General features: G+C 42.8%; 1 protein-coding gene across 5 annotated transcripts in view; it reads right to left on the bottom strand.

Moving 5' to 3' along the window:
- Nucleotides 1–22,786, bottom strand: part of CEP43 (centrosomal protein 43) — a 30,085-nt gene that overhangs the window by 3,943 nt on the left and 3,356 nt on the right. The window contains exons 3-10 of one of the 5 annotated variants that reach the window (XM_055310965.1): nucleotides 21,653–21,707; nucleotides 20,513–20,607; nucleotides 19,939–20,076; nucleotides 14,876–14,956; nucleotides 12,570–12,629; nucleotides 4,739–4,962; nucleotides 2,634–2,746; nucleotides 804–872 (exon numbers count right to left, since the gene is read on the bottom strand). In XM_055310965.1, the coding sequence (XP_055166940.1) occupies nucleotides 804–872; nucleotides 2,634–2,746; nucleotides 4,739–4,962; nucleotides 12,570–12,629; nucleotides 14,876–14,956; nucleotides 19,939–20,076; nucleotides 20,513–20,607; nucleotides 21,653–21,707 (835 nt within the window). The remainder of the gene's footprint in view (nucleotides 1–803; nucleotides 873–2,633; nucleotides 2,747–4,738; nucleotides 4,963–12,569; nucleotides 12,630–14,875; nucleotides 14,957–19,938; nucleotides 20,077–20,512; nucleotides 20,608–21,652; nucleotides 21,708–22,786) is intronic. The other 4 variants (XM_055310966.1, XM_055310967.1, XM_055310968.1 and 1 more) reach the window with 4 other exon arrangements.

Genomic DNA, 22,786 nt, shown 5'->3' with positions numbered 1-22,786 from the left:
CCCAGATATAGGGAAGGTGCGGTGGTTTGGAAAACAGTGAGGAAGCCAGTACAAGCTCAAAATAATCAATCTGGGGGGTGGAGGAGGGAGGTGAGAGCAGAAGGGCTGGCAGGTCATGCTTGGGGGGAGGGGCAGGAGTGCAGGAGAACAAGGAAGAGGCGTGTAGTTTCTATCTTCTGAAACATCCAACCCCTGTGGGAAGATATGCTCTGAGGGGCAGGGGATGGTGGGGGTGGGGAGGGCGGCCACATCAGGAGGCTCAGTCAGTTGTCAGTTGAGCATCCAACTCTTGGTTTCAGCTCAGATCATGATCTCAGGGTTGAGAGATCAAGCCCCAGTCAGGTCAGGCTCTGTGCTCAGTGGGGAGTCTGCCTGACATTCTCTCCTTCCCCTTAGGCACTCTTTCTCAAATAAATCTTCAAAAAAATTTAAAAAAAAAATGACCGCCTTTGCTCAAATTGTCCTCAGTGCCCTTACCCATCAGGTCTTGGGAGATAAGTCACTTCTTAGGTGAGGCTTTTCCAAAATGCCTAGGCCAAGATAAGTCACCCTATGACCTGTTTTCCTACCAGTGCATGTTGACTCGCTAACAGGCCAGGTATTTGGAGGGACCTGTTTCATGGAGATCCTCCCTACTACAACCCAAGCTCTATGGTGGCATATGGAGTAACTCTGGGTTCATGAAGACTACCCAAACATCTCATCATGAAGTGCACACTAAGACTAAGCCACTTCAGTTAAGATTTTATTCTAAAAAATAATTGCCTTCAAGCAACCAACACTAAAATTAGAAATCTAGTTACCTAACCCGAGCGATCCAATTTTATCATTGACCAGTTTCAGGTCTTTCAACACTGTGTTTCCTCTTTTACCTGTAAAGGAAAAATATTCACACTAAATTGACTTTTAGAATACAACAGTCTCTAAATCATGCCATTTTTCTTCAGCATAGAGTTTATGACTAAAATGCCATAATGGAACACCAAGAAAGAAGTACAAGCTCTGATGAATGATTGCTGGTGTCATGCATTGCATCTCCTCATTCACCACACAAACACCAGTCTTTATTAGAAAATAAAATACTTTCCAGCCCAACTAACCAGCATCACTGTCTATAACGAGCCTCACCAGTATGAGTTCATTTCTCTCATCAATTTTACTTTCCTCTGAACTTCTCAACGTTGCTTTAATTCAACTGCTTTTTCACTGACCAAACTGACTTCACTGGTTTTATTTCTTCAGTCCCAAGTGCTCAATGTCCCTTCCACATCATTATTCCCTGATCAGTGTTAAGAGTGACGTGATTGTGACATCCTCAACCCCTACTGTGGGTGACAAAGGCGAGGAGAAAGAAGAACAAGAGGTAAACTGATGGGCGTGCATTAGCAAGCACACAATGAGTTTGCTAGATAGCTAAAAGCAGCCACACGTCACCTCCTTCACCTGTCCTATGGCAAATCCTACTGCCATAATATGTGATATTAAAAGGTTAGTAAGGGCAGCCCCAGGTGGCTCAGCAGTTTAACGCCACCTTCAGCCCAGGGCGTGATCCTAGAGACCCGGGATTGAGCCCCACGTCAGGCTCTCTGCATGGAGCCTGCTTCTCCCTCTGCCTGCGTTTGTGTCTCTGCCTCTCTCTCTCTCTCTCTCTCTCGGTCTCTTTGAATAATAAAATCTTTTTAAAAAATAAATAAAAGGTTAATAAATATTGCAAAGTTATGCAAAATCACATCACAGTTTCCTAATAAAGATCTGCTTTTTAGAAAACGTTCTCAAAAGAGGCACACTTATGCTCTGAACACACGGTCGATTATATTTACTGTGGTAAACAAAGTTCACCTACGTATCTACATATTTAAGGCTGTGCTTTCCTTGGTCTTGTTGCCACCTGTGTGTTGGGGGGAGGCAGGAAATAAACTGTGGTGTAGCTATCCTGTATCTTTCTAAAAACCCACCTCCCTGCTACATGTAAAAACGTCAGATTCATATTCCAAAGAATGAAGTCTTGCCATCTGCAACAACATAAATAGAGCAACAGAGTATAATGCTAAGTGAAACAGGTCAGTCAGAGAAAGACAAATACTGTATGATCTCACTGGTATGTAGGATTTAAGCAACAGGTGATGGGGACTAAAGAGGACACTTATCATGATGAAAAAATAAATAAATTTTAAAAATCACATTCACAAAATGATGCCAATATCCAAGGTAGAAAAAAAAAAAAAAAGACACATTAGACCCAAATAGCTAAAGGGTCTGAATATTTTAACTGAATATTTTAACATTCCTATGACAATTACTGTGGTACCACAAAATCTATAAAACAAATTATTAAGAACTGAATTTAAGTTCTACTCAAATCAATCTAAATGTTCAACAAGAGGAAAATGATTTAAAAATACTACATTTACTATACAAGGCAGCTAAAAAGCCAATTTCCAAAAAATATTCTGATGGCACAGAGAAACAGAATACAAAATGATGAAGCAAACGTGACCATACTAAGAAGTAGTGAAGAGGAAATGTCGCTGGTTTTAAAATTATGGGCTTTCTTAGTACTTAAGAGAAAACACATCCTCAGTCCTCAAAGTCCGCGTCTTCAGTAAGGAGACCGGGGGCTTCCAGGCACTCACTTTCAGAGTCTTTCAGTGAGGGGGCTCCAGCAAGGGAGCTGAGTCCACTTTTCAGGGGGGGCGCGTCGGAGAGTGATGCAAGGCTTCCTGCTTGCTTACTAGGTTCACTTCTCCTAACAAGAAACAAGTGGACAGTTAAAGGTCACACTAAGACATAAGCAACTTAAATATACATATCACATATGCACACAGTGCTGGGGAAAAAGGTTAAATATTTCATAGATTCAAAATCATTAAGTATTCCTACAGGGCAACGCAGGCTGAGCACTATCATCAGCAAATCCAAATGGCAACTTACCAGTGAGAAATCCGCTCAGCTCTCTAAAACAGTTTGACGTCTTACAAATTAAATTGCTCTGTCCTCTTCAGTGTGAGTTTTATCAGAAGCCCCCTCCAGCATGCAGCAAGGCAGGGAAGGGATGGCCCAAGAGGTGACCTGACCTGCACAGCTGACCTCCCCGACATCCTGCACTCCCCGCCCTCAAGCAGGTGTCTACCTGCCCCACCACCGCCCTCCACACCCACGGCCCACCCTCCTCAACCCCTCCTGACCACTTCCTACATCCTGAGGCCTCCTCTCCAGCCCTGCTCTGCCCCCACCCACTCGGTGGGAACCTTCAGGCTACTCCTGGCACACCCACCCACCTGCCCACAAGGGCACCCACATGCCCCCTCATTCCAGCAGACAGCCTCCGCACTGGGTGCTACCCTGTGCACCTAAGCACAGCAGTGTGGGAACCAGACTCTCCCCCACCCCTCAGCATATCACTCCCTCTCCTAACAGTGGACTATTCTCTGTAGACATGCACCCTGGGATATTCCACATTATTTCTCAACACCCTGCTCCTTCACACCCCTGTACAACACACTTACCGGGAAAATGCTCCCCACTTACAATCCCCGCCATCCTTTCCTGAACCCACCCTAATCTTTGATACCCTGTCCCCCGCATCCCCACAATCCCATTATCCCCAGCTACACAGGGCTACGTGCAATGGCTGACTTTCAGCACTTAGCTCAGGGACCCATTCCAGCCTCCTCCTTCAAGAACACCTCTCTTGGGTCCCCTTAGTCCCCTTCCCTCTTCTCCCCACCTCGCTCACCTCCACACTGCCACTCCCCAGGTGACCATCTCCAGCAGGCTTGAAAATGAAGATGTCTCCCCTAACTCCTAGACCCTTTCCCCACAGTGGGCTTGACCTCTGCCTTAGCAACCTTCCCACCTTTGACACATCAGAAGTGAGTTCTAGACGGTCACCTGGCATACCTGTGCAGCCCATGCTTGCTCTTCACTCTTTACCTGTCCGTGGTGTTTTCAACCGTCTAATTATTCAGCTGAAAACCCTGAACTTCTCTTGATGTCACTTCATTCTCTAACACTCATCAGCATATCCTTTCAGAGCTAACCTCAAAAGATATTCCCAAACCACCTATTTCTTACCACCTATGCCACTATCTTCCACCTGGATTATCCTGACAGCTTCCCAGCTGGAGACTCAGCAGGCAGGTGAGCCAGTGACTCTGCTGCTCTCAGATCCCGGGGCTCCCAGGCTCCCTCAGGGTAAAGCCACACTCCTGCTAGGGTAAGCACTGCATCCCCCTCCAGAGTCTGTGTCCACAACTGCCCCTAGCCGATCTCTGACACCTGTCACCACCTCTCCCCAGAGTTCTGAGAGCTCAGGTATCCACCTGGCTGACTCACCCCCTTGAAGCGAGGTGGTCCCTGTCCTGAGGCTCTAACTGAACAGCACATACTTCCACACACTCACCCCCCCCCCTTTAGCTTGGTCCCTATCACTCTGGCTGCATCCACCCACACAGCATGTTGGGATCACTTCTTTAGCCTCTGTCCACAAGAGCATAAGCTTCTGGAGGCAGGAGTGTTTGTGTTTTAACTGCTACATCTTGTATCTGAAACAGTACCTGGCATATGACAGGCACTCAGTATACACTTACAGAAATCGTTAATACCCAGGTTTTTTGCCACCTGGAATTGTTTTACAACATAAAGGCTTTAAGGAGAGAAAATCAGACTTACATATTCAGTAATTACAGAAGGTTTAGGAGCTCATTTTTTTAAAATCCAAAAATAAGAGTTTACTCACCAACCATAAGTTTTCTCTGGTTTAGGAATGGGATCATCAAAGAAAGAATCCCCTTCCATATCATCATCTGGACAAAGACCAGCTTTGTCTTTGACGTCTAGATTTTTGTTACTTAAGAAAGATCCAATTTTTGTCTCATGGGCCAGCAAGTGGAGGCTGCTTTTGCTCTTTGGTTCTGCTGATGAGATGCTTGTATCACTCTGACTAGCATCATTGCTGGCCTTCTAGAACGAGAGAATGGGAAAGAGAAGAGGTGTCCTTGGTGAAATAAAACATTAATAAGCTATCTTAAATAGTAAAATGTCATGTGAACATACGCGAATCTGTGTCTCGGTGTGCAAGGGCATGTGTGGGGTCTCATTACTGCACAGGGGGTGGGGAAGCCCCAGGACCTAACAGTTCATCCCCAGTTCACAGCATGGCTAACTTCTAAGGGCGAAAATGTCAACTGTCATATGTTTACACCATTCTTTGTCTCCCTTTCTAAATGGAAATAATTTTACCTATCCCATTTATAAACAAACTTTCCCATTTATAAACAACTTCTGCATTTCCTCTTACATGTACATCACTGCTTTGAAAATTATCTTAAATTAGTAAATTTCCAACCTGCAGAAAGGAGAAGGCATTACTAGTAAAGATGTAAGATTAGTTCACCTAAAGGAACAAAATATTAAAAAACAAAGTGGTCCATCAGTAAAAATAGCAGTTTTCCATCCAGTGCCAAATACAACACATGCGAAGGTGAAAGATGCCACCTTTACCATTGTTGTTCCAAAGGTAGACTTGCTACAGAAAGCACTGGTCTACGTTCAGACTTTCAGATAACTTCCTCTCATGCCCAGGGACATGTGTAGTACCATGCATGTTTCTGGGCATCTTGAATCATACAAAATCCTTAAGCATTTTTATGCCTGTCTCACAGATCTGGTGAAGTTGGCAAAAGAGCACACTGCTTTCTCGTTTTCAGCTGGCCTTAATCTGTACTTCATCATTCTAGTCCACATTTGGTCAGATTTTTTTTTGCCTTTAGGAATGCTTATATCAACAACAAAAATAACAGCAAACACAAACAACCATGCTAGTCACGACAGAGGTAGCTGACATTTCTGAAGAGCCTTCCCATCTTCCCACAGGTTATGTACTCCTCACCCTCAAAGCAGCCTATGGTGTGTGGGGAGTGGGTTCTGGTTTCCCTGCAGATATGGAAGATGAGGCATGGTGTGCACTTTTTTTTTTTTAAAGGTGACAAACGTGGGTATCCTATTTCCTTGGTGACTTGGTCATACAAGCAAACATGGCAAAACCCACTCTGAACCCAAAAGAACCGCACACTGATGAAGCAATGTGAGGAAAGGAGCCATGACATTCTGGGTGGACAGAAACACAATGGCAATTTGGCACAACGCTGCTATAGATACTGTTGGTTAAAGTCAACCTTTTCATTCCCAAGCTGTACACAAACTCTCTGTTCCCTGTTACATGCCTGCCTGCTCCATGCGGAAGGAGACCTCAAGGTGCTTGTAGCTGAGCAGAATGTCTGTAATGCACGTGGATGGATAGCAAGAGGAGTTTAAATGCTGGCTGCCGTCTGTCAGGTCGGGTGCTTATGACCAACCAGACTCCCCTGCATTCCTCATTCTCCCCATCTTGAAACTGCTGGCTCCCCATGAGTGAGGACTGGCTGAGAACAGCATCTGACATCCAGGCAGAGCCTGCCGGCCCTGAAGGGTGGACTGGGCCCTATACATCCTACACACAGTACGCGCCCCTAGGACTAAGGCCAGGAACAGGGACCAGTTCCCCAGGGGGTCAACTGACCCTACCCTTGGCCCACTTCTCCAGACTCCCCTCCCCCATTTTCAAAGATAAATGAAATAAACTGCCTATATATATATATATATATATATATATATATATATATATATATATATCAATCAATCATCACTTGTCAAGGTTCCCAGAAAGTGAAAGGGTCAGGTCAATACAGAAATCTGATTCCAGAGCACAGCTCTTATGTCATGCTATTACGGCTGAGTTGTTATTAAACTGCAGTGTCTGTGGGTTCAAACTGACAATTTCCCAAAATTCAGCCTTGCACACTGAAAAGGGCAGTGCAGTGTACGATGCCTGTGGTGTGCAAGAGAAGACTCTCCTGAGAGGTGCATGGGCCAGGCCATCCACACTCTACTACCAGCCACACGACCCCAAGGAACTGAATGTTTGCAGGCAGGGGTGTCCCCAAGAATTCAACCTGAGTAGTCTTTTCCAAACCTGGTTTCTGCCGGGAGATAAGAAAGAAAGCATGTGCAGCTGGGGAGAAATCTCTGGAGAAGACACTCCCTGAGGAAGACTGCCTTTTCACTATGCGTAGAGACAGAATGGGGCGTTTGTGTATGAAGATTCATGTTTACACTTTCACACTAGTTAGAGGCCAGGATTAGCTGACAGCAGATGAGACATGTGCTATACAACTTCTAGGACCTTGTATGCTGCTATATGTTCCAGAAGTTATTAATATAGATAAATTACCGTAAAAGATGTGTCTGGAAAAATACCAAGTTATCACCCTTTAGACAACATAGGATATTTTCACAGGGCAGACACATTTTATGACTTCCTAACAACATTCTTGAAATTTTCCTGCTATAATCAAATACAGAGAATTATCACCCACTTATATATCCCTTAGATTCATGCCCGCTGTAAGTTATGATTGATAAATGATTAAAAATGAATTTATAGATTTTCAAAGACATATGCATTTGGAAATAAAAACCCTGAGTCTTGTGATACTTAAACCCATTTACAATTATAGATACTGAGTGATCCACTTCCTCCATCAAACACTCCTGGGAAAATTCAGAAGGACACAGTGGTGTGAAATAAAATGGAATGTAAATGTAAAGCAACTTTACAGTGATTATTCCAATAGAGTCTTCCTTTTCCACATGAATTCACATCACCAACGTAACTTAAATTCGCATAATGAACTATCTACACATAGTACCTAACACCTATCCGTGACTAGTTTTTGACCAGTTTCAGCAACATTCCTGCTACAGGAACAAAGACTAGTTTGAGGAGGACAAGCTTCACGGACAAGCACACACTGATGTTCAGCATAATATGTATTTTTAAAAATAACAGTATGTTTTAAAATTATAGTTCTACTTATCTAGGGAGTAAAATTTAAAAATACTCAATCTGCTTTGGAACTGTTCTCAAAATGAATTTCTAAACCCCATAGGAATGTATCATTATAACTATGGCTACCTGTTTACCAAAAGGACCATTACTCAATTGGGTTACTAATGAATTCACTAAAGTTCATTCCAAATCACTTTTACTGCTAGAAAAAAATTCACACTGAGAGAAAGATTTATCAAAACATCTACAGATTAATACAAAAGTATTATAGAACTTTAAGAGCAATTTCCATGCAAGAAATCCAAATCTTGGGCAACTAGAAATCAAATCATGATATATACCCTGGGATCGGCTTAAAAAACCTTTACTGGGCAGCCCCGGTGGCGCAGTGGTTTAGCACCACCTTCGGCCCAGGTCATGATTCTGGGGACCCGGGATCGTGTCCCACGTTGGGTCCCCTGCATGGAGGCTGCTTCTCCCTCTGCCTGTGTCTCTGCCTCTCTCTCTTTCTCTCTCTCATGAATAAATAAATAAAATCTAAAAAATAAACAAACCTTTACCGTGGCTTAAGACAAGTCCTTGTCTTATACACATAAACTTAAGTTACTTGTGTTCCTACCACCTAGCTGTGGATAATCTGGAGCTAAGATTCAGGAGGAATCTAAATGGTGAAAATCAAGCACAGTTTAAAATAAGTAAGTATAACAAGAAAAATCCCTGGACGATGCCTTGGAACTCACTCCCTGGATAACCTCACAGGCTTCAAGCAGTTGTGATGGGTTAAATGGTATCTCCCCAAACAGAAGATGAAGCCCTAATTCCCAGGACTTCAGAGCATGCCCATGCTTATAAATCGTGTCACACTGCAGGAGGCAGGTCTCTACAAGAGAGGACATTCAGGGAGAACACGTGTGAACAGGGATAGTGGGGACGGGTGATGGGTCTACAAGCCAAGGAACGCCTAAGGACCACCGGCAACAGATCCTCCTCCTGGCCTGCAGGAGGAACCAGTTGGGCAGATACCCTGATTTCAAACCTGCAGCCTCTAGAACTGTGAGACACTACATGCCTGTTGTTTTAAGTCACCAAGTTTGTGTACCTTGTCACAGCAGCCCTACATGTAGATGTTTATAATAAATAACTAAAGCCTGTTTTGTCTTTTCATAAAAGGGAGACACCTACTGAACAGCATGAAAGCAGTCATTTAATTCCCTTGGACCAATCTCAAGACTCTTCATGGTGAGTTAGTGTAAAGTTGTAAGAAAGGTTTAGTCTATATTTAGTGCTCTACAAGCACACTTAAAAATTTGGATTTCAGTCATTTCTAGATTAACAGAAAATGAGCCTCACAGAGAAAGAAGTTTCACAGTGAAGATAATTACAAATTTTCGAGGAGCCAAAAAAAGTGAATTATCACTACAGTATCTTAAGAACCTAAAACAATAATAATTTTTCCAAACTAGTAACAGAGAAACATCAAAGCTAAAGAAATACCTCAGTTTTGCAAAAGTATTTTAAAAATGCATGAGTATTCATTCCCTTCCTCACCCACACAAGCCCCCAGCTCCCCTCTCCCACCCCACCAAAGCCTTTTCCTTGATATGACTTGAACAATTTTACCACAGCTGTAACATACATATATTTAAAATTTATTGACCTCGAAAGTAAATACTGTAGGATTCTAGAGTCACAGAATATTGCAACTTCTCTAAAATCTCTGTTTTTCTAGAAAACCTCTGTGCCTCACGCTCTCCAGATGATCTATGATTCCTATAGAGGCACTGTATCTCTGGCTTTGAAGCCAGATTTGAAAATGACCCTCTGAACAGCTCCACCACCCGGTCCAGCCAGCAGCTCTGGGGTCAGGGGACAGTGCCCACATCCAGCCTGGGATCTGAAGCAGCTAGACACAGACAGCTGGCCAGTGCTATGGGCCGAGTGGCAGAAATGCTGTTGGCCCATGTATCCACCCATGGATACACACCCACTCTGGCTGGGTGTGTGTGTATGTGTGTGTAAGGGAATGACAGTGCTTGGTTTATCTAAAACGCCCTGAGAAGACTGAGGACCCACAAACATGCCTATCCACCCACTCCCAAACACACATGCTTTGCGGTCTTCATCATGCCTTCAACCAGCAGAAGCCAGGCTTATCCCAGAATTTTAAAAATAGGGAATAATTAAAAAATATCCTTTCATGGGAACTTGAAGCAAAAAATACCTCAATACACACTAGTATTATAACACCTGAGAACTGGTTACAAAAAAAGGATGCTCTTTCCTATTATTTAACATAATGATAAAAAGTATCTGAGTCTAAAAATTAAACAAAAACTGTCTAACATCTTAAATAACAAACCTAAGTTAGCAGAACCTACCAAAAGTCTGTTGTCATTTTTGATATGCATTTTCTTTTCTATGACAACTGGCACCATGTTTGGTAACATGAGAGTTTACAATGAAGTAGACTATTAAGGAGGGTACTTTGGAAGTAAGTATTTAACAGATACTTGAATGTTTAAAGAGCCCCCCCTCCCCCACCAAACACTTCTCCACCAGTATTCCAATTCTCCCATCCATCCTTTACTGTCTCACAATAGTAACAAAAACCAGAAGCGTAACTTATTTGCACCCAACTTAAATTTGTTCAAAAACCTTATATTTTGCTCTGCACGCACATTGACAGGTTTAAAATAGCAAGTACAAATCATTTATGTGTCTCTACACATGCACACACATACACACACACACACACACGAATGACCTTTAAAGTTCATTTCTAACATGAATATAACTTCTCTGAAAACTGCCAAGGATCTCTGAATGAGCCATTAATACCGTGCCTCCCTGTATGTGAAAAAAGTAACAAGACACATCAACACTCCTTGCTCAGCGTCCGGGACTCTCCTGCTGCTCTGCTCATGGTCCCTATAGGGCACACTTGGCCATGGCAGGCAGAGTCACCACTTACAGATTTGCACAACTGGGAAACGCCCTCTAGCTACCATGTGAAGGGCTCCCCCTGGAGCCTTGTGCTACCTCAAGACCACATGCAGCTTGGTGTTTGAATATTACGATGTTAAGAATGTTAGGATATTAAGGATCTGCAAACCCACAGCATGCACGAGGCAAAGCAGAAAGGCAGAGGAATGAGGACCTACAGGTTCATCCACTACCAAGCTGCAAAAAGGCAATGCCAAATATAATTCAGATTAAGGCAATAGAGAAACAAAATCAGAAGTAGAGGAGAAAAAAAGGTTCCAAAGAGATGAAGAATCTGGGGTGGGAAATACAAAAATGAAGTATAAGGGCCCGACGGACAGCCTACAGCTCCAGGGCTGGGGCCTCCGTATTCCTCAGACACCCTCCAAGGTAAGGGGAGCACATGAGGCCCACCCGCTGCAGAGTGAAGGGTAAAGTCCAGGACACATTTCACTGCAAAGTGAAATTTCATCTTTCATTGTGCTTTGGCTGTATGTACAGACTTCTTCAAAATGTTTTAACCAATAAGATAATAAAAATTTAATACCATGAAATATGCTTTAAAGCTTTCTTAAAAAGTATAAGAAGAAAAAAAAAGTATAAGAAATTGATTAAAGGTATCTTTAAAACCATGCTGGTTTGTATTTTCAGGTGAGTCTCACCTCTCCAATTAGCCTGTCAGCTGCTTCAGTGGGGACCATAATAACCTGGCTGGCCCACAGCCCTTAACACAGCGACTTTCTCTAAAGTGTTCAAACATACCTACTAAATAACACTCTAAAATGTCTTCTCGTGGACTAACACATAAAAATAATGTGAATAAATATAGTAATGGGAATTTACCAGTGAAACCGCTAGAACTAAAGACAGCTAAAATAGCAAATGTGATTTCAAAAACCCTTTAATTTTGAAGGTCTTCAATAATCTACACATAAATTAAGGTTCAACGAGAGCTGAAGAATCTCACAGAACTAAATATTAAATATCTTAAGTATCTTATTCTAGATAAGGTGAGAAGTGTACTGATGAGTAGTGCTTCTAAGACCTGTAATATTTAAATTTTAAAAGCAGCTAATCTACTGGTTTAGTCAATTTTTGTCATGTTTTGGGGAGGAAAAAAAAGCAGCCACGGCACCCATCACTGCAGTATCAGCTCGCCCAGCCCTGTGTGTCCCGGTGGGTCTACCATGAGCCAGGGCTTCAGGGAAGGCTAATCACTGTGCAGTGGTCTGATAAGTTGCTGAATGCTGAACACAAAAATGTCTAGAAAGAAACTAAGTTTAGCCTCTAATTTATCAATTGGGACTCATCCAAAAAGCAGTTTGATGCTCTATTTACCTCAGATAAAAATCATAACGTTAAGAATATGTACATGACCATCCATTCAAAATGGAAATACGTATTTTCAACCTTTTTATTGCCAACGAAACAAAGAATTCTCCAAGTAAAACCTGTTGACAGCACATTTTTAAAATCCAACAGTATGATTTTCACCTGGATAAAAATCAAAAAATCAAATTACTTTTTGTTCTACGCCCCATGACTTGGCTGTATTCTGATTTCAGACAGAAGACAGTGACACTGGCATAGAACACTGAACCCTCAGCCAATAGGGATTCAGTGCCCGCTAGGAGGCCCACAGAGTTGGCGGTCTGCGGTGGCACAGGCTGCTTTTTCCCTCTGCCCTCATGCATGTTACCTTGGCACCAGACTTCTGCCCGCTTGTCTTCTTCTTACCTTGTCCTTTATACCTTGGTATCTGAGCATGAGAATAAAATGACATTTTACCACAAAGTAGAAATCTTTACAAAGAAACTAATTCATCAAACTAATAAAGTTTCCTATGAGAAAAGCTCTCAGGAATGGAAGCCCTAATCGATATGCTCCTTTCTGAAACCCATATTTTTTCTTCTCATTCCTTAATTCTCTTCTTCGAGTGGCTCCACCCGTGTAACTACGGTACCTCACACCTACTGGGTCCCACGTACACGCTGCGACCTTGCCCTGCCCCACAGCAGCTCTGCGCTCCACCACCAAGCCAGGCCCGGCCTCCAGAGCAGTCTCCTCCAGGAGCTGCCCTGGCCTCACCTGGCCTTGCCTCACTCAGGAGCACACAAAGCGGGTTCCTGTGGATGGGGCTGGGCTCCAGGCTTGGCCACAACGTCCCACAGCTCCTAGTGCTCTCCATGGGCGCCCAGACCGACCAGGTATGCTGAGAGCCCAAAATGATTCAAAGACCACTGAGAGATAAAAGACAGCTGGCAAGAAAAAGGTGGGGAAAGTGCTTAATCCCCAAATCCACATACACAGAACTACACGGAACTGCCACCAGAAGGCCTCATCTTGAAATGAGTCCTCCATGGCACTGAGGGCATGGCCGCTCTCACAGGGCCTCTGCCGCCCCCCCTCCGGCCTCTGCCACCCCCACGGGCCTCCAGCGCCCCACAGGCAACCCACAGAAGGTGGTGAGAGCAAGTAAGGGGACACCTGGAGGGGATCGCCACCCTCCAAATCCACCTTTTAAAAATAACAGCACTTCTCTGTACTTAAGGCCACATTTCCTAATTGACTTAAAAGATTCTCATCATAATTCTTAGATCTTAAAAATAAAATCTGCATAGAGAAAACATGTCCAAGACTTTAATGTTATCCTGAACACACACCACTTGTCAAAGGTTCATAGTGCTAATTTGCTTTACAAAATACTAATTTGCTAAAAAGAGAACTTCCAAACAGCTCAACGCTATAGGTACTGATGTTCTGGTATGTGCATTAATTTTAGCCCCTTCACAGCCAGACATTTTCACAGAAAGCACAGCTTTTTCACAAAGACTCCTGTATCTGACAATTCACTAAAAGGTACTTTTCAAATTTACTCACGACCTTGTTCTCTGTAACCACAGTTACAGCCTCCCATTAGCATGGAGGGAAAACCTTCCCCACAGAGAAGCTAACTAGATCTCAGAGAGAGGGGACACGTACAAACTGCATGATGGTCTCTTTCCTGGGCTGGAAATAAAGCAGAAAATCCTATGATTTGAAAAGATGAAATAAAAAAGATAAAAAGCAAATGCAATGTCACAGACCCAGGGACAAAACAACAGGAACCACTCGGTATCTGAGCCCAGGCACCTGCAAGACAGACATCTAGGCATACAACCCCTGCCCTCTAGGAGTCACCTAATGGAAGAGGCACAGCTGTACCGCCAAATCAACACAGCACCAGGAACCAATGGTAAGCGTTGCTCTGACCACGTACTCAGGGGGGCCTCACCCTAATCCCGCAAGATGGCAATCAGAGCAACAGTCACAACACAACCCGACCCAAATCCATCCTGGGGTGGGACTGGCTGCTTCTACCAATGTACCATGTGCTGCAACCAGTCACGAGACAACATGCTCCCTAACAATCACGTTCTACTCATTCTTGTGATCATGGACTTGAAATTTCAGCATTCCACTCAGTATTTTTCTCCAGTATGCCAAATCCCTGAAATCAGGAGGCCTTAACTTTAACAACCCATAAACCACACACACAACACACACACACACAACCAACCAGAGCACACATATTTTCTTATAAATCCTCAAAATAGCGCATTAATATAAAAAATCATTGTAATTTGCATTCCTGAACTGGTCATCTATCTACAACATTCAACACAACAATATTCTGGAACAATAGTCTGGAATCTAGGATCCTCAAGCTAGGAGTTCATAAATGAAAAGTAAATCTTGTCAACTAAGGAAGAAAATTTTCAAAATATCAAATGAGTCCAAATATCCTAGAGTCCTGTGATTTAACAGAGCATTCCTTTCTATGACACAAAATTCCTAACACTATGAACAGTGTGAAATAATTTTCAATATACACTTCATCAAGCAGAAAAAAGCAATTTCAAGAAACTAAACAGCACTTGCATTGCAAAACAAAACTTGGAACAAGTCAGAGCAAGAGAAAACCAGAGCCCTGTAGAAATCCTCGTGCCCCTGCAGCCGACTCACCTTACTGGGAGCACTGTGTGCACTTGTTTTGCCTTCTGGTGACTTTGGTGGAGAATGTGCATCAGATAAATCTAGTGCACCCTAAAATATTTCACAGTTTAAGGTTAGAACATAAAGTAAAACGTAAATATACATTATGCCTAATAGATTTTTAGCATTTAAAACCACTACACAATGGTGTCTTTAATTCTTTCTAAATAATATAATTCTTATTAGATTTTCTCCAATTTTACTAAAACAACAAAAACAAAACAAAACACACTTAGATCCTAATTACCTAAGTATTTCACTCTGTCACCTTTCGCAAGCCACTCAGTCGTCAGGTTCAACACTAAAATGTGTTGACCCTGGCTGACCTTCCCACACGATCCCTTTGCACCCCGTCCCAGTGACTGCACCAGCACCGGCCAGTGATTCTCATGCATCTAGTCTTTTCACCCTCTCTTGACTCACTTCTCTCCTTCCTTTTGTCACGGGACTATCAAACAGCAGCTCATAAATCACACCACCCTCTTCAAAGACCCATACTCTCCTTCTTCCTCTGCACATTCATGCTATCGTCTCATCTCTGGCCACCCCACTGCACTGTACCCCACCCTGCAGCATCACAAAACCACCACCTTCAGGGCACCAGCTGGTCGATTCTCAGCACTATGCTAAATGCAAAAGAGAAATTTTTAAATGTTTCTTCAATGGAAATGACCTCTTAAAATTCATCCACTACATCATAAGCAGCTATGTGCACTGTGTGCATATTACATATTGGTTACTTTGCTATAAAATCCTTCCAATGACTACAGTTTTTACATATGGAAATGTGCTGCTCTTCATGCCTCCTGCTCCTCCCTTGAGCCCCATGACTTCTGGTACAGCACCATCTTCTCCCAGGCTGAAAACCTCATCTCACCTTTGCAAGTTTTTCTTCTTCCCATATCACCCTCTGAGACCCTACTCCTCTGCCATAAGATTAATTTGCCAAATCTTGCTGCTTCTTCCTTTAAAGGAGAATCTTTATCTGCCCATTTGTCTCTGTGTTTACTGCCACCATTCCTATCTAGATGTGCCTTATAGTGGGTTTCACTTCTTCTAGTCTTTGAACGTCTCCCAACTTCACCATCTAACCTTCACAAATTCACCTTCCAAACAAGTACTTCCTCTGTACAAAAATCTGCAAAAGGTTCCTACTGACCTTGAAATACATCATCTGTTAAGAATCCTCCCCCTCAGGGTACCTGGGTGGCTCAGCTGGTGGAGCATCTAACTCTTGATTTCAGCTCAGGTCATGAGCTCAGAGTCAAGCCCCACATGAGGTTCAGTGGAAGTCTGCTTCAGATTCTCTCTCCCTCTCCCTCTGCCCCTTCATCCCGCATGCAAGCACTGTCTCTAAAACAAATAAATAAATCTTTTAAAAAGAAGAAGAGTCTCAGTTGGGCTGGACCCTGCAAAGGCTACAAAGGTGAGACCAAGCCCTTGTCCTCAGCAAAGGCATGATGTGTAGAGAGGGCCAGGCAACGGCAGGCAGCTACCACACCCAGGCAAAGCCAGGCACTCAGTTACAACACCTGCCAGCAGGGAGACAGGAAAATCAAGAGGAAGCATCCCAGAAGGCAGAGGGGAAGACAGGACCAGGAATGACAACATTCCACAGTGGGGTATGGGGATGATGCACCATTTCAGGTGGAGAGCAGATGAGAGGACAAGAAAGCAAAAGCCACTTTCAAGTATAAGCAAGCCTGGCTGAAACATATGTTCCACGTTTCAAGAAAAGACATAAGGCTAGAAAGATGAGTTGATACCACATCACGCAGGATCTTAATTAACATCAAGGATGAGAAATCTGGAAACTATCTGGTTGCCATTACATAGTGACTACAATTTTTAAAGAGGAAAGTAACAGATGAAGAGCTGAACTGTAAAATTAAGTCAGCAAGGGTGCTGGATGCAGACTGCTGACAGCACCACCAGAGGGTGCTGCTGATGGGAAGGGAGTGACTGACTAAAGGGTGCCCTAGATGGGAGGACGTGGGGGCGGCACAGCTAACAAGCAAGTGCTGGAATTGTCCATACTGGGGAACATCCAACACCCTACAAAATCCACTCAAAGTCACGCTAAAGGATATGGGGGACAGCAACCTCAGTTTTTTTTTTTTTTTTAAGATTTTATTTATTTATTCATGAGAGACACAGAGAGAAAAGAGAGAGGCAGAGACACAGGCAGAGGGAGAAGCAAGCTCCAGGCAGGGAGCTCAACGTGGGATTCGATCCCACAGGATTACGCCCCGGGCCGAAGGCGGCACCAAACCGCTAAGCCACCGGGGCTGCCTGCAACCTGTTTTAAATGCACTTTTGGTAAAAGCATCACTGAGTTCAATGGGCTTAATCCACAGCTAGTCTTCTTCTCCAGCAACAGAAGTCAAAGATTAATAAAACCTACAATTTTTTATTTCAGTATAAATGACAGGTTTCCTCTCAAAGTTATAAACACTAGTGAAGGATGGAAGAACCAAAACACCTGTGAGTTCTCAATTTTAAATATGAATTTAACCACTGACTTATATGGGCATACATAAACGTACCACCAGTTAAAATGACATACCCCAGTATCAAGAGGGGAAAAGTAGCAAAGATTGGGTATTTCATAATAGTTTCAAATTTCAAAGTAAAACAATGACCTCTTGAAGCTACAGAAATCCTATCCTGCTCTAAACAGGGTAAATGGATTGGAGAGGCTTCAGATCCACCAGGTAGAAAGACACATGAAGAACACACTGAGTTTTCATTTCCAAATCAACCCAACGAGACAAGAAAGCTCTGAGTGGGTCTCAGTGTGAAGCAGAAACCCTGTCTAGCAGCAAAGAGAGAGCTCTCCAGTAACTCAGCTTGCTTTCTCCCACAGCCTGCTATTGGAACCACCTGCTGGAACCACCCGGTACAGGCGGGGTGGGGCAGAGACACCCTCCTGACAAAAGGACACTGAGCCCAGGGCACAAGCAGAGAGGCGGCTCCTTGGATGGAAACCAAGGAGTCACAGAAACAGGATCAACATAAACAGAGAAATCTGGAACAAGAACTGGAATGGGGTGGTTACTTGGGAGGAGGCAGATTTTCTGTCTCATATGTATAGCTTTCGCTTTGTTAGAGTGAAGTCTGTTTTTTCACACAAGATTCAAATGTGTTAGTTCATGGGGAGTAGGGGGGGTACATCTGCTGAAGAGCTGGAGATCATGGTTTCACGCTGGGGAAAGCACTGGGCTGGACACAGGGAGTCACCAAACAGTAATGAGAACAAAATGACAAACAGCGATGATAAAGGCAAATCCTCGGAGATGCCTATACTGCAGGCACTGCTGCCAGAGCCTCCCTACCCTGCTCTCCCTCAGTTCTTACCACCCGCCGTGAGCTATTATTTCGAGCATCCCCAATCAGTGGTGAAGAACTTCAGAAACGTGGAGGTTAAGTGACTTAAGGGAGTCACACACAAGGCAGTGCTGGGACATGACCCCATGCAGCCTAGCTGAGAGCCCAGGCTCAGGCTAACATGCTCAGGGAGAGCACGGCAGAGAATGAGGGCCACCAGCACTACAGAGAACTGAACTCGTGAGCAGCCAAGGGCAGAAACGGAAGAAAAACACAGGTCACCACCACCGACAGACTGCTGGCCCAGGAGAAAGTAGGAAGCAAGACTGTCTGGAGTTCTTTACATTTATGTTGTTTTTTGTTGTTGTTGTTGTTGTTGTTAGTAGCTAGTACAATGCCCATAATAGGATAAGCACACACCAAAAACTTGTGAAGGAACTACAAATGAATGAAATTATAATGTGCAGTTGCAGTGACAACGTGTGCTCTGCACAGGCTGACTTGCCCCCCCTCCACCCAGTTCTGGTTCTGCTCCCCGCCCCAGTACCCCCCAACCCCAGTGCTCCGCTCTCACTGCCCTCTCCAGCATCCCACCCTACCACCTAGCTCCCTGCAGGCTTCTTAGAACACCTTCCCAGTCCTCTCCTCTCCTAGACTGAATTTAACATTTCCACTTGAAAAATCACTGCTCCTCTTTAAATCTGAAGACTCCTAAAATGTGTGGCACTAACCATTTACCGTACACTCCCTCTATTATCATAAGCCATCACTTACATGTCCATTTCCTTTCATCAGCATATTTTATCTCTAATAACTCTTAATTCTTCTCATCCATGAAACGATCTTAAATTTTATATCTTCAAAGACCCATTTGTTATGTCTTATATGCAACAGGTGCTCAGTCAGGCTCTCCTGACGATCAAAGACTCTAAAAGAAAACATACTGGGACTCTCCACACACAGTACAGCAGTGCACAACCCCTCACATTCTTACCTATAAACCGGTGACTGAGACAACTACCATATTGTCCACATCTGTGAAACTATCTCCATGCAAAATTAATGTTTGTAAATAGAAATCAGACTGTTAATCTCATTATTGGATTTCTAAAACGGAGTAAGAAAGGAAGTAGCTAATCAAGAAAACAGGAGTTTGACAATGTTTGGAAACTAAGCACAATCAACAGCTTAAACAACTTTGTCTATTTTTAAAAAGCCCTTAACCTCAAAAAATTATTAACCAGCCTCTCGTTCAGCTCTGCTATGTTTAAAGTAACAAAATGATGACTAACGAGCTGAGTGTTCTCCGCACTTAACACGTGCTAACTTGTGCATCAAGCCTCAGGATGCCCACCAGGCAGCCTGCTCTCGCCATCTTACACAGGTGGAGCGGGGAGAGGACCCCACATCCAAAGCCAAAGGCTAATAAGTGGAGGAGCTGCAGCTGTTTCAACAGAGCCTGGCCCTTGACCCTGATGCTACGTGTCCATCTGCAAAACAAGTGTACCACCAGACTCAGTTACTGTGTCTCCAATTTTCATCAAAATGCATATTTATGCAATCTGAGTGTGCTTTGTTTTGTTTTTAAGGAACAGCTTTTTTTCATTTAAACTTTGATTCACTATGTATGCAAAAATCTGCATGGCTATACTGAGTAGCCAATTATTAAAACAGAAGAAGGTAACATAGGCTCGAATTATACTTACCTCCCCATTGGTTGACCCTTTTTCTTTCTGTTGACAACGTCTGATCACTTCTAATAATAAAGGTCCACCCACAGTACCTTCTGCTTCAATAATACCTAGATCTCGGGCTAAATTCTCTCGGCCTTCAAGACCTTGAAACTAAGGAAGAAGTAACACGTGACAAGTAAGACAAAAACTCACAAAAGTATGCACATTATTTTCAGACGTTAAAGAAAAATATTTTTGAAACTTTTAAAGATATCTCTAAACTCAGATCATTTTTCTAATGAATAAAATACCCATAATATAAAAAAAATTATATATTTATTTTACCAAATCTCTACATCCAAAGTCTCCATGAATGAGAGTAGTCTGACATAATAACAATTCTACAAAACACTCTTTTCAAAGTTCTATGATGCAGCATGGGTACCATCTATTCCCAGCTCAGATGGCTTTTTAAGAAAAACAGATAATCAACTACAAAAGACTACATGTAAAACACTAAAAAGTGTCAAATTTTGTTAAGGTTCAGGTTATAATGAACTCATTTGTACCAAGGATGGTTTCAAAGGACAGATGTAAAAATCATTACTCTTACGGTGCTGGTTTCAGGCTGAAAAACGGCCAAGGTGAAGTCAAGATTGAAAAACTGGAGAAACTCTGCAACAAGACTAGCCGCCAGCCGGCCTGCAAAATGAAAGGCGGTGAGCACACCTGTCAGAGCCCTGAGGCCCCTGCACTAACACCAGGAAGTAAGAGTAACTAATTGAAGAAGAAGCGTTTCTAAATATTTTATTTTTATTTTAATTTTTATTTACTTATGATAGTCACAGAGAGAGAGAGAGGCAGAGACACAGGCAGAGGGAGAAGCAGGCTCCATGCACCGGGAGCCCGACGTGGGATTCGATCCCGGGTTTCCAGGATCACGCCCTGGGCCAAAGGCAGGCGCCAAACCACTGCGCCACCCAGGGATCCCTCTAAATTTTTTAAATTACAAATTTATCTTTGATGAATACAAGTAATGAAAATCTCAGTCTCGTGTTTTCATTAGAATCATCAGTTCGAAGCTAACTATTAGTAAGACAACATGACATTTTGTAAGCAGATTAGACTATTCTGCTTCTTATAGTAAAAAGTTTTAACCAAAAATTTTCCATGACCAATAATATTCAAAACTTAACAGTTGTACAATAAAACAATTTTAAAATGAAAACCTATAAGAATCACGACTTCAAAAAATACCTAAAACTCCTTGGGGCACTTGGGTGGCTCAGTTGGTGAAGCGTCTGCCTTCATCTCAGGTCATGATCTCAGGGTCCTGGGATAGAGTTCCGTGAGCCCCGTGTCGGGCTCCCTGCTCAAAGGGGAGTCTACTTCTCCCTGTGAGGCTCCTTCCCTCCTCAACTCCTGGGTGGAAGCACATGCCCTCAAGCTCTCTCTCAAATAAGTAAAATCTTTTTTTAAAAAAATCAACTCTCTTAAATGGAATCAACAATTGAAAATTCAGAGACAGGGAGACTGAGTGGCTCAGAGGTTGAGCATCTGCCTTCAGCTCAGGGCATGATCCTGGGATGCCTGGATAGAGTCTCGCATCTGGCTCCCTGCAATAGAACCTGCTTCTCCCTCTGCCTATGTCTCTGTCTCTCTCTGTCTTCATGAATAAATAAAAATCTTTTAAAAAAAAGGGAAAAAGAAAATTCAGAGACAAACAGGAACAAATTACACATCTTACCATCTTTTGTGTTTAAAAACTTTCTCAGGCTCTCATTGACTAGAGGAGTTTTGTTCTGTTAAAAAATGAAATATTTTGTCAGGTGTTTATCCTAAAAACAACTACACAATGTGGTTTAATTTTTTGGCAAAGATATAAATAGAATACAGTCAGTCATACAATTATGGCTAAACCCATTCCGTAACTATTGATTACTATGTGAATTGTTTCATGCTATTTACTCTCCCAAAGCTTATAAAAATGAAACCATATGTGAAAACTTGCACTTATCTTTAACTTTTAAATATTTCATAAATTGCTTTTTAACCACTTTAGAAGCTAGATCTTCAAATACTCCTGTGAAATCTTATTACTTTAATTGCAAAACCAACTGCATTTACTTATATTTATTATTCTAAATCCATGTTGACATTTTGTCATTGTAGGTATCTACCATTTATAGCATGCTTACTGTGAGCAGGACTCAAATTACACACTTGCTATTTGCAGCTCATCCGCAGTATGTAACATGATTTTGTGTAGTGCTTAGGCCAACTTATTTTTGTCATTAGACATTTGAATAGATACAGGAAAAATATTTCTAGCTCACTCGAGCTTCTTTAAGCAGAATGAATGAATTATAGGTGTAACAGCAGTCTCATGCTCCGTGGATGGGATTATGAATGGTGTAATCACTTTGGAAAGTAGTCTAATAATGTTCTAAAAAGTTAGAAGTACCCCAACCCTGTGACCCATCTGTGGGCATTTTCTCAAAAGCAAAGCACAGATCCAAGCAAAGACGTGGACATGAATGCTCACAGAGGCCCTATTTATAACACTTGACAACTGGAAACCAGCCAAATGCCCATCAGCAAATGAACGACTTAACAAACTGTCACATATCCATACAATGGACACCACACAGGACTAAGACAGAATGAACTATTCCTACAAATGACAATATGAACAAATTTCAAATGCATTATGCTGAATCAATTCAGCCAGATCAAAAACAGAAAAGAGAGTCTGTGCTATAGGATCCCCACATGTATGGCTCTTAAAATGCATGGGATGGGTAGCCTTGGGGTGTGTGGTAGGGAGGAAGTCTTGGAGGGTCAAGTACAGGTACACTATCTTGACTGTTTCCATGGTTGC

The sequence above is a fragment of the Nyctereutes procyonoides genome, unplaced genomic scaffold (genome assembly GCF_905146905.1).
Source record: "Nyctereutes procyonoides isolate TBG_1078 unplaced genomic scaffold, NYPRO_anot_genome, whole genome shotgun sequence".
NCBI lineage: Eukaryota > Metazoa > Chordata > Mammalia > Carnivora > Canidae > Nyctereutes > Nyctereutes procyonoides.
The sequence above is the reverse complement of the archived record's forward strand: the minus strand, read 5'-3'. Positions and strand labels throughout refer to the sequence as shown.